This window comes from Lontra canadensis, unplaced genomic scaffold (genome assembly GCF_010015895.1).
Source record: "Lontra canadensis isolate GAN:19392208 unplaced genomic scaffold, GSC_riverotter_1.0 scaffold84, whole genome shotgun sequence".
Taxonomy (NCBI): domain Eukaryota; kingdom Metazoa; phylum Chordata; class Mammalia; order Carnivora; family Mustelidae; genus Lontra; species Lontra canadensis.
The window spans coordinates 7,796,377-7,807,831 of record NW_022631078.1 but is presented as its reverse complement, the minus strand read 5'-3'; the positions used below and the strand labels follow the sequence as shown (position 1 = coordinate 7,807,831).

Genomic DNA, 11,455 nt, shown 5'->3' with positions numbered 1-11,455 from the left:
AATCATGACATGTTCAGAACACTGGACCCCAAAACTTTTGCATAAGGTCCTGGGTAATGACGAAGTGTTCAAAGTCTGAGAATTGGGGTGGTCAAAAGAGACAACGAAGGGGCACCTGGCAGGCTCAGTCAGTAAAGCATATGACTCTTGATCTTGGACTTGTAAATTCAGGCCCCACATGGGATGTAGAGATCACTTTAAACTAAAATCTTAGGGCCACGTGGGTGGCTCATTTGGTTAAGCATCTGACTTTGGCTCAGGTCATGATCTCAGGGTCTTGGGATCAAGACTCACGTCCAGCTTCCCACTCAGCACGAGTCTGTTTCTCCTTCTCCCTCTGCTCCTCCCCCTGTTTGTGCTCTCTCTCTCTCTCAAATAAATAAGATATATAAAACCTTAAAAAAAACAAAAAAGGTAAAAAAAACAAACAAACAAAAAAGGTAAAACAAAACAAAACAAAAAAGGTGGGATGCCTGGGTAGCTCAGTCGGTTAAGCTGCTGCCTTTGGCTCAGGTCATGATCCCCGAATCCTGGGGTCGAGTCCCGCATCGGGCTCTTTGCTCAGCAGGGAGCCTGCTTCTCTCTCCGCCTCTGCCTGCTTGTGCATTCTTTCTCTCTCTCTCTCTCTATCTGACAAATAAGTAAATAAATAAAATCTTAAAAAAAAAAGTTATAAAAAAACCCAAAAAAGGTAAAATCTTAAAAAAAGAGAGAGAGACAGAGACGGACAATGAAGCCCTGAGGCAGGATGGTGAATGTTCACTGAGGATCCTGTCAAATAAAAACAGGATTCTGATCGTTTCTGTCTTTTGGAATAGAGAAAAAAGCACTTGCCAGATCAATCACTGCGCACCAGGTGTCGGGACCGTGTTTCTTTTCTCCCGCAGTGATCCCACATCTGAAGTGGCAGCTGCGGTTGAAGTCACCCTGTAATTAAGTTTATGGTAATCCACTGTCACTCTCCAAGGCCCATCTGCTCCTTCACTGGCCAGACTGAGAGTAAAGTGGGTGCATGATAAAACTACGACCCCTGCATCTTGAAAGCCCTCGATGACATTATTAATCTCAATTCTCCAAGTGGGGCACTACAGCTTTTGGCTTATCACTTAGTGAGGAAAGATTTCCATTTGACTTTTCTCATCATCAAATCCCTCCCTGCCAATCCAAGAGCCAATACTGTAATTCTGCCAAATGGCTGGGTATCTATTCCAGCTATATAATTAAGGGCATTAATTGGGAAGTCTTTGTAGTCAAACTCCACCTGTTACTTGACGCACCTCAACTTCCCCACTGGCCAGGAGAGGCCAGTGGCGTTCTGGGTCCCCAGGATTTAGTATTAGCTCAGAGCCTGATGAGCACTGAAAGGTCTGAGTATTAACTTTTTCATTGTGCACAGTCTACAGACTGGTAGATGGTTCCAGATCCCTCTGGGGAAGGCTGGAGAAGACTCAAAGCCCATACTTGTCCTGTGACTCGTCGTGTTACTGTAGCATTCCCTCTTGGGAGTATCCATGCCAGCTTCCACTTCTTCCAAGGGTCTGGGTCAGGGACTGACTCAGGCTTGGGAATTGGGTCAGAGACTGTGCTGTCAATCCTGGTGGTTGCCCCACCGCCCCTGCCGGCAAAATGTCATGTCCGTTACTTTCTGTTAGGGGGTTAACTTTATTTTGAAAGCCATTGGGAGCCACTAATGTGTTTTCAACAGTGAAGTAGAGTGATGAAATTTACATCTCAGCAAGAATACTCCTGCTGTTTGGTGGAGAGGATAGAGGAAGAGGCAGGGCAGGAGTGAGGGGACCAAGTGGAATCCTGTGCAGTGACCCCAGTAACCCTCCAAAACATGCAGATGGCAGCCATGCCCTGAAAAGTACGGGACAGGGGATATCAGCACTGAGGGGTCAGGAAGGTATACCAAACCCCTGGGGTGTCCTGGGTAGGGCATGGTGACTGGGGACATGTGGATGAGATAAAAAAGGATTTATCATTAGACTTGACCTTCTTCATGACTATGCTTGGGCAAGGCTGAGCAACAGCTCAGAGCCGGATGGCTGAGAGGAGAGTAGGTCGAAAAATCTGTTCAGCGTGGCCTTGTCTGGGGGTTTCAGGGCTCTTGACTGGAAAGCTCTGAATCCCAGCACCTGGCTTTGGGGCAAGCTGTGGCCTGTGGAATGAGCCTGGATTCTCTCGCTTGCTGCATGCCCAACTGAGCACAGGGATGAGGGGAAGAGTATGGTTCAGCTGACGGTACTTGGCCCCTTTGGGGTCAGCCTCAGCTTTCCAGTGGGGTTCACACCCTTCTTTGAGTGACTCCTGGCCACTCGTCTGGGCAGGATGGTGGACAAGGGCCCTGCCATTTCCACCTAATGTGGGACTGCTGGTCCTGGAGCTTCCCACAGGGCTGTCCAGCCCTTGTCGGGCCTGCCTCACAAGCTGTGTCCTCCCTCTCCTTTCTCCCTCCCCCAAGGGTCATCTCGCAGTGAACAATTTACACCCTCTCTCCATCCCAGAGTCTGCCAGAAAACCTACCCTGTGGAACTCCACTTCCTCATCTATCCAAGGAAGATTATTAAATACCTAGTCGTTTCAAGGATTAATAACAAAACAATGTATATTAAATACCTTGTCTCAGCTCGGATCCCTCTCCCTGGGTCAGAGGGCTGACATTCTATCTGCCCCTTCCAAGCCACTCTCCACACTTATCCACCCCTCCCTGAGCCTCCACAGGCAGAGATAAGTGAGGTCAGGTTAGTTCTTCTCTGGCTCCTTCTTTACCCAGTTGCTGTGGGTTGGTGGCCTCTTTGACTGAAGCCACAGCTCCCGAGGCAGCTCTCACTGACAACTGCTCCCTGACCCTTGGCCTCCGGGCTGAAGAGTGGTCATGGCTTCCTGCTGCTGCTTCCCTGGGACACTCCTCCACCGTCCCTTCTCCTTTCCTGTAACCTTGGCAAACAGTCCCTTTATTAAATGCTCCCCCACTTCCCTATGGGAGTTTGTTCTGGATTTTCCTGACGCCCTGATTCATTCAATCAATGAAGATTCTTTCAATGGCTCCAAGTACTAGAAATGGCTGCAGGTGCTCCAGGTGTCATGTCCAGGCACAGCAGAGGTCAGAGGAGGCACAGCGGATCCTCTCTTCCTGTGTCCTCTTTGTAAGAAGAAGGCAAACTTTGCCAAGTGCCTCCCACCTCAACACTCCTCCCCTTTACGGTGGGCAGGAACGGGCCACACGCCTTAGCCTCGGGTTCTCAGAACACAGAGCCAGAGTCAAAGTATTAGCTCAGGTGTTTGACTGGAAAGTGTGATTCTAGGACTCAGAAGTGAGGACAGAGGAGCACAGCAGAGGAGCAGGGAGCACCATGTAAGAATGTCGAGTTGGCGACTACTACAAGGGACCTGTTGCCCTATCCCACAGGACTGCTGAGAAGCCATATGAAATGTGTCTCAGGACCATATGTCCTGGGAGGAAAGGAGAAAAGCATCTTTCTGTGGCCTCCACCTCCCACCCTCCATTGGTTAAAGGTTCACCCTAAGGAGTGTTAACTCTCCCTACACTTCCGGTTGTTCACGCACAGGCACTTTCATGGGTCCCCATAGTCTAAGTTATAAAAGCAGTGGAGAGGATCCAGGAAGGAGAGTAAAAGGCACCCAGTGCAGGCCTGAGACACAGCAGCATCGAGTCACACCTGTACCTGTTACTTGTACAGGAAGACGGTCAGGGACCATGCAGAGCGGGTCAATGAAGCAATGGATGGAAAATAAACTATGTGTGGCCAAAAGGGTTTGAAGGGCGCACACGGGCAGCCAGTAGACATGCTCATTCCTGAAATGGTCACTGGCAAGAGGAAGGAGATTGCTGTGACTGGTTCAATCATTTGTGATGAATGGATGTTCAGGATTCCACTGGAATGCCTCCTCAAAGAGGTCACCCTAAACTCTCCTCTCTAAAGGACCTCAGTCCCTGAAGAACCCGTCACTCCCAGCACCCTGTTCATTCCCGTGGTGACACCTACCACAATGAGTAATCAGCCTGCGTGGCTGCCACTGTGGTTGACCAGCTCAGTGTTAAAAACAGCCCCCCCACCCCAGCGTGCTAAAGCTGGAAAGATACAAACCTGCCCTTGCTGTTTGGTCATTGTTTAAAATCCTCCAATCAGGCCGAGTCATTCTGCTAGCGCAGATGGTGGGAGGGGGAGGCATAATTTTGGAGCCAGGCCTTTTTACAAACACTTTAATCCCTTCATGATGAAGTTACCTGGACTCATCTGGATCTCAACCATGAAAAGGACATCTTGTTTACTTATTAGCTTGCTTGTTATTATCTGCCTCTCCCTGCTTAAATCGAACCTCATTGATACCAGGCACTTGTTTGTTTTTGTTTACTGTATGGACAGTGCCTGCTACGTCACAGGAGCTCAAGAATGATTTGTTGGGGGCGCCTGGGTGGCTCAGTGGGTTAAAGCCTCTGCCTTCGGCTCAGGTCATGGTCCCAGGGTCCTGGGATCGAGCCCCGCATCGGGCTCTCCGCTCAGCAGGGAGCCTGCTTCCTCCTCTCTCTCTTCCTCCTCTCTGCCTACTTGTGATCTCTGTCAAACAAATAAATAAATCTTAAAAAAAAAAAAAAAGAATGATTTGTTGGATGGGATGACTTATTGGATGGATGGATAGATAGATGGATGGATGGATGGTTGGATAGAAGGACGGAGGTGGGAAGACCATGGCAGGTGGAAGAAGGGGAAAAATGGGTCATGATGCTCATTCTCCCGACCCAATAAGCTTTGGAATGTCTCAGGGTCAAGTCCTCACAACTCTTCTGTACTCACCCGCACTCCCTGGGTGAGCTCATCCAGAGTCAGCAGTCTAATGTTATATCTCCAGTCATGACCTCTCCCTTGAACTTCTGAGTCCGATATGACTACCACCCAACTTTTCCACTCAGATGTTAATAGGCATTTTGAATAATGGATCCAAAACAGAATTCTTAGTTTCTCCTCCAAATCTTCTTCTCCCAAAGCCTTCCTTATCTCAGTAAATGACAGCTGCATTCCTCCAACTGTTTGGGCCCCAAAGCTGGGCATCACCCCAACGCCTCCTTCTCTCACACATGTCTCATCGAATTCTTCAGCAAATCCCCTGGGCTTCTACATAAGGTACAGAAGCCCACCATTTCTCCCCTACCTCCACCTTCCTGATCTGAGACACCATCCTCTTCCCACTGGATTACTGCAGTAGCCTTTTATATTGGATACTTCTGGTAACTCACATCGCATTTCCCCCGGCCACCTCTGACTTCACTTCCAACTGCAGTGGATGGTCATACGTGAGCTCAGCTGATCCTGCACGTATAGTGTCTTGCCTCTAGTGCACACCTCATACCTGTTGGCCTTTTGCCCTGGATTTCAATGCTGTTGGAGTCCTTTTGGTTCCAGCACAAGATTTACTTGCTTCTTGCCTGGAGTGTGAGATGCACATCTCTTGGCTCTCTGCCCCATTAATGCTTGATGCTATAGGAGCCTGCTTTACCCACATGCCCGGAAGTGCAGAGTTAACATGCAATGGGCAACCTTCAACCAGTGGGGGACAGGGTAACTGGATAAACGTTCCTGCCTCCCATGCTTCAGGCAGATAAATCTGGGAAACAGTCTGCACTTTTCAAGGATCCTGGTAAACTCAAGCTCCAGCCCACAGCAGCGACCTTACTAATGAACCCATAGGTCGGCTTTTTCTCCTTTCCCATCTCATTGTCCCTACTCCCTCATGCCTGCTGCTTGGGCCATCTCTCAGAAAAGCTCATGTATACGTAAGTCCTGTCTCAGGCTCTGCTTTCAAGGGAATGCAAGCTAAAATAACTTTTCAATTGCTATCCAACAGAGACTGATCCTTTCATTATTTTTTAAAATTTGCTTATTTTAGAGAGAGCAGGGAAAATCTGAAGCAACCTCCACCCTGAGTACAGAGCCCACTGCAGGCGAGGGGGCTTGATCTCATGACCCTGAGATCATGACCGGAGCTGAGACTAAGAGTTGGACGCTGAGCTGGCTGTGCCATCCATGTGCCCCCAGACTGATCCTTTTAAAACATGTCTGATCATGTCCCTCCTGAGCTGAAAACTGGTGACCCCATTTCACCCAAAAGAAAAGCCAAAGTCCTTACAATGGCTGACAAGGCCTAACAGAATCTGCCCTTCCCACTGTTTCCTCTCTGATGTCATCTGCTAATCTTCCTTTGCTCTGCAATAGCCAGTATTATCATTCTTTGCTCTGCACTCAGCACATTCCTGCCTCAGGGCCTTTGCACTGGTTATTCCTAGCGCCGGGAAAGATCTTCTTCCAGCTATTTCCAAGCATGCTTCTTCACTTCCCTTAGGATTCTTCTTAAAACACATCCCAAAGAGGCTTTCCTATGTAAAATAGCAACCTGCACCTCCCCTAGCGTTCCCTGGCTCCTCACCCTGCTTTATGTCTCATAGCACTGATCACCAACCTCAGAAATTGTCTTTTTAAATTTTTGTATATTTTCTATCCCCACCACCACCTCACCCCAACTTGAATATAACCTCCATGAGGACAGGGACTCGGGACTTTATTTTTTATTCATTTATGTATTTTTAAGTAGGCTCCATGCCCAGTATGGAGCCCAGTGTGGGGCTTGAATTCACAACCTTGAGATCAAGACCTGAGCTGAGATCAAGAATCAGATGCTTAACCCGACTGAGCCACCCAGGTGCCCCTACTGTTTTTTTTCACTACGTAACTTTGAACAATGCTCAGCAAATAGTAAGTACTCAATAAAAACTCATTCATAAATAAGACTGAAAAAGCAAGTGCGATCAGACTGTGCTTATCCAGAAGCCCCTGCTCTGGAGTCTGGCGGTCGGTGTGGTAGCAGCTTGTGGCTGGGAGGGCACTGGAGGCTGGTGGCAGGACACCTTGACCATGAATTCACTTAATTCATCTGTCAAGAATTCACTTAATTCACTTAATGCTTTGCCCTTTAAGGCTGTTCCTGGTCAATGACTTTTTGGGAGGAGGGGCTGCTATGCTCCGAAATTTGTCTCAAGAAGTCTCAGGTAAAACCTGGAGGACCCTGGAGCATTTAGAAAAATAAAATCTCTGTAAGCTTGTCCTTAATTCTGTGCAAAGGGTAGTTTGTCTCCTACTGGTCCCTAAGACCCTGGCCATCACCAGCATAGTGACCTGCGTCACTTCTGAGTGCTGATCAGCAGCTCAGCTGCAGACAATGGGGTTTCTGGTGGACGCTGGCGGGCTAGGCAGGATGCTGGTTGGAGTCCAGCATGGCACTGGGAAGGAGCTGAGGGTGGTCTAGGGGACAGGCATGCTGTGGTCTGAGTTTGCCATCTGCAAGATCCATGAGGAGTCGCCCCTGGCCACTTGGCCCACTTGGCCCAGCCACCCACATGTGGGGTTAGGGACTAGGCCAGGCTCATTCTGTCCCCGGGAGGAGGACGGAGGATGGGAGGAGGATTCTCTCCTCATTTGTCTTTACAGGGACCTGGATCCTCACATGCAGCGAGCTCCTGGGAGCACACGAGCACGTGGGAAGGAAGCCCCCTCCCTGATGGGGTTGCCTGAGCCCGGCTCCCGCTGGCTTCCCCGAGGCCCCTGGGCTCCGCGGGCAGTCGGAAGCGGGGAGCGGCTGCTCGGGACTGAAGAGGTTAATGTGCATCTGCTTCCGAATGTTAATGTGTCTAGGTGATGTCAGTGGGAGCCCGGGAAGGAGGGAGTGGGGAGAGAAGCGGGGCTTGGAGACGGCAGACGCTGCCACAGCGCCAGGAAGACCCCCTTCCGGACTGCGGGGCTCGTGCTCCCGGACGGGCGGGCGGCGCTGCCGCAGCCTGCGTGGGTGGACGGGCGAGCAGGCGACGGGCAGCGGCAGGATGGACCTGGGAGCCTCGCTGCTGCCCACTGGCCCCAATGCCAGCAACACCTCGGATGGCCCCGATAACCTCACCTCGGCGGGTGAGTAGTGCTGGAGGGGAGTCCTCCCTCCCCTGCGCCGGGGGGTGGGTAATGGGAAGGTTTCACCTCTGAGCCAAACTGCTCCGGAAACTTTATTACAGTTCTTGGGGAGGAGACCTGCAGTCCGCTTTGTCTGGAGGGGAAGGGGAGAAGGGGGCGGGGCAGGCAGGGGCAGCTGGGGCGGGGGCAGAGAAGAGGGCAAAGGCGCGTTCAGAAGTGGCAGAGGATGGTGGCCCGCCGGTGACGGTGACGGTGACGGAGACAGGGGAAGACTCACCCAGGAGTTCCAAATGCTTTGTAGAAAAAAATTCCAGGCTGGAAAATAAAGCAAGAGAAGCCAGAGGATGGTATGCGAGGAGAGAGGGGAAGCTCACTCGTTCACGGATCCCCTTGTGTTTTTACTGAAACTGCGGTAATGGGATCTGAAGCATCCTTCCTGACCCCTGGGAAAGGCCCCGGGGAAGGGCTAACTCACAGAGCCTTGAGGGGATTAACTTTCCGGGTGAATGAAGGTTCCTGACATTTCCAGAGCTGAGATGCCCTGAAATTCTAGCACTGAAGGAGGAAAAGAAGGAAAAAGAGGAAAGGCTTGTGTGCAGAGAATTCTCAGGCAGTAAGGCTGCAACACACAGCTTCAGTCTCTGCTTACTTGGGAAGCCCAGGCTCAGATGATACACACCAAGGAATTCCCCCACAGGAACCCAGGAGGAGGGAGGGAGGGCTGCGGGCCTGATGGGCAAAAGCCTCCCTCCGCAAGACAGTAGCCCACAGATACACCTAGGAATCAGCACAGGGCTCCCAATCAGCGATTTCTAAAATGAGATGATCAGGACTGCAGACAGAAGAGAAAACACATGCATGCGTCCGTCCATGCATGCGGTTGCTTTCCCGCATGCGCGCACTCACACAACACACACGTTCATGTCCTTCTGGCTATGTCGACGAGGTTTCCTGGTGAAGCCCGCAAGCCCACAGAATAATTCTCTGCAGACAGCTGTGGTTCTTGATTCTGTGCCTTCTGAGAAAATGCAGGAAGTAGAGGACTGGGTCCCTCAACTAACAGGTGGTGTGGGAGAATCTGGGAGATTAGCCAGGGAACTGGTGGAGGAGGGCAAGGGGACAGGATTAGCAGCAGTGTGGGGAGGGGGATTGTTTGGAAAGGGTTCCAGATGAATGGTGAGCCCTGAGCTGAGGTGGAAAGAAGAGAGGTAGGGAAGCATGTCATTGCTGGAGGCTGAGCACGCCGGGAGGATGTCAGCCCTTAGAGAGGAGTCCATGTCAAAGGGTCAACATTTGCTCCTTTTGTCCCCAGGGCCACCTCCTCGCACAGGGAGTGTCTCCTACATCAACATCATCATGCCTTCCGTGTTCGGCACCATCTGCCTCCTGGGCATCATCGGGAACTCCACGGTCATCTTCGCGGTGGTGAAGAAGTCCAAACTGCACTGGTGCAGCAACGTCCCCGACATCTTCATCATCAACCTCTCGGTAGTGGACCTCCTCTTTCTCCTGGGCATGCCCTTCATGATCCACCAGCTCATGGGCAATGGCGTCTGGCACTTTGGAGAAACCATGTGCACACTGATCACGGCCATGGACGCCAACAGTCAGTTCACTAGTACCTACATCCTGACGGCCATGGCCATTGACCGCTACCTGGCCACTGTCCACCCCATCTCTTCCACCAAGTTCCGGAAGCCCTCTGTGGCCACCCTGGTGATCTGCCTCCTGTGGGCCCTCTCCTTCATCAGCATCACCCCCGTGTGGCTCTACGCTAGGCTCATCCCCTTCCCGGGGGGCACAGTGGGCTGCGGCATCCGCCTGCCCAACCCAGACACTGACCTTTACTGGTTCACCCTGTACCAGTTCTTCCTGGCCTTTGCCCTGCCCTTCGTGGTCATCACTGCTGCGTACGTGAGGATCCTGCAGCGCATGACGTCCTCTGTAGCTCCTGCCTCTCAACGCAGCATCCGGCTGCGGACCAAGAGGGTGACTCGTACGGCCATCGCCATCTGCCTGGTCTTCTTTGTGTGCTGGGCTCCCTACTATGTGCTCCAGCTGACCCAGTTGTCCATCAGCCGCCCAACCCTCACCTTTGTCTACCTGTACAACGCCGCCATCAGCTTGGGCTATGCCAACAGCTGCCTCAACCCCTTTGTATACATCGTGCTCTGTGAGACATTCCGCAAACGCTTGGTCCTGTCGGTGAAGCCTGCCGCCCAGGGGCAGCTTCGAGCCATCAGCAATGCCCAGACAGCCGATGAGGAGAGGACAGAAAGCAAAGGCACCTGACCCTTCTCCTGCCGCCCCAGGCACCTCCAAGTCAGGACAGCACAGCAAACTGGTGGGGAGAGACACTGAGAAAAACCAAAGACCCCTCTGGGAGAATGCAAGGAGGCTGGGTGGTGAGGGGTTGCGGCAACTAAATCATTCCACAGGGTCCACAAATTGCTGGGGAGGCTGGGAGCCAGATCTGGGGGCTTCAAGCATCAGAAATCCCCTTGGGAGAGTAGGAAGAGACCTTTGGATTGAACAGAAACCGAGCAAGAAGAAAATTTTGTTTTAAATGCTCAGCTGAGCCCTACATCTTATAGCTCCCATAGATTTTTTTCTCAATTGCTGGTTAATTCGAGATCTGGGAAGGCCAGGGTGTGAGTGGGGGGCCTACAACAGGGTCCTGGGGAAATGGGAAAGTGGTATGGCTTCAACATTCTTTCCCATCTCTCACTGGTGTGATGGAGGGCAGCCTTTCTCCCACGCTGGAGTATGATGAGAAATGAAGCATGCCACCTCTCTGTGTTCCAGCATCCTGTCAATCTCCCTGTGTCTCTAGGGGATGCATGCTTAATTTTGGGGGGGTGTGGGGCAGGGCTCTGCGCCCACAGGAATAAAAACCCAATTTGTAGGAGAATCACTTATTGAGAATGACAAGGCTAATTGGGTGGGTATGCACAGAAGTCTTAAAATTAAGAAAAATGGGGAGGAGCAAGGGGGCTTTTGCAGCTGTGGTGACATTGTCATCATGAGGCACATTTGTTAATCACCAGATCCAGAGTGAGTGTCCGTCAGCGCCTGCATGTGCAAGGGTCATTGTGATTCCTGCTGCGTTAGCATCATCTTTTTGCTCCAGCCCTTCCTCTCCAAAATAAAAACGAATAAAGGAAAATCTCTACCCACATCTCTTTGAATGCTCCTGAAGAACTGCTTGGGCTTGGGGGTGGGGGTGAGTGGCCAAAAAGGGAAAGAGGGTCACTTGGCTGTGGAACCTAGACCTTAGTCAAGCTGCGTCTTAGAAAGCAAGAAGCTGGGGAGGCTAAACCCACAGGAAGGGTTCAGCCCCACAAAGGGAATTAACGTGAACTCATTAGATTGCAGTTCTGCTGCTTGTCTTGGGCTCAGGACTCGGCTTCCTGTCTTCTGCTCCAAAGCACTTGGGTCCTCATCCGTGCTGGCCCCGCAGGCTCCAAGTCCCACCTGCC

The 11,455-nt window shown here is 51.4% G+C and overlaps 1 protein-coding gene across 1 annotated transcript; it reads left to right on the top strand.

The window, feature by feature from the left end:
• Window positions 1–7,355: 7,355 nt before the first annotated feature.
• MCHR1 (melanin concentrating hormone receptor 1) lies at window positions 7,356–11,154 on the top strand. Its single transcript, XM_032882927.1, is given in 4 exon segments — window positions 7,356–7,837; window positions 7,839–7,868; window positions 7,870–7,976; window positions 9,289–11,154. Coding segments are annotated over 4 exon segments (1,242 nt in total). The 5' UTR covers window positions 7,356–7,712; the 3' UTR covers window positions 10,269–11,154.
• Window positions 11,155–11,455: the final 301 nt, after the last annotated feature.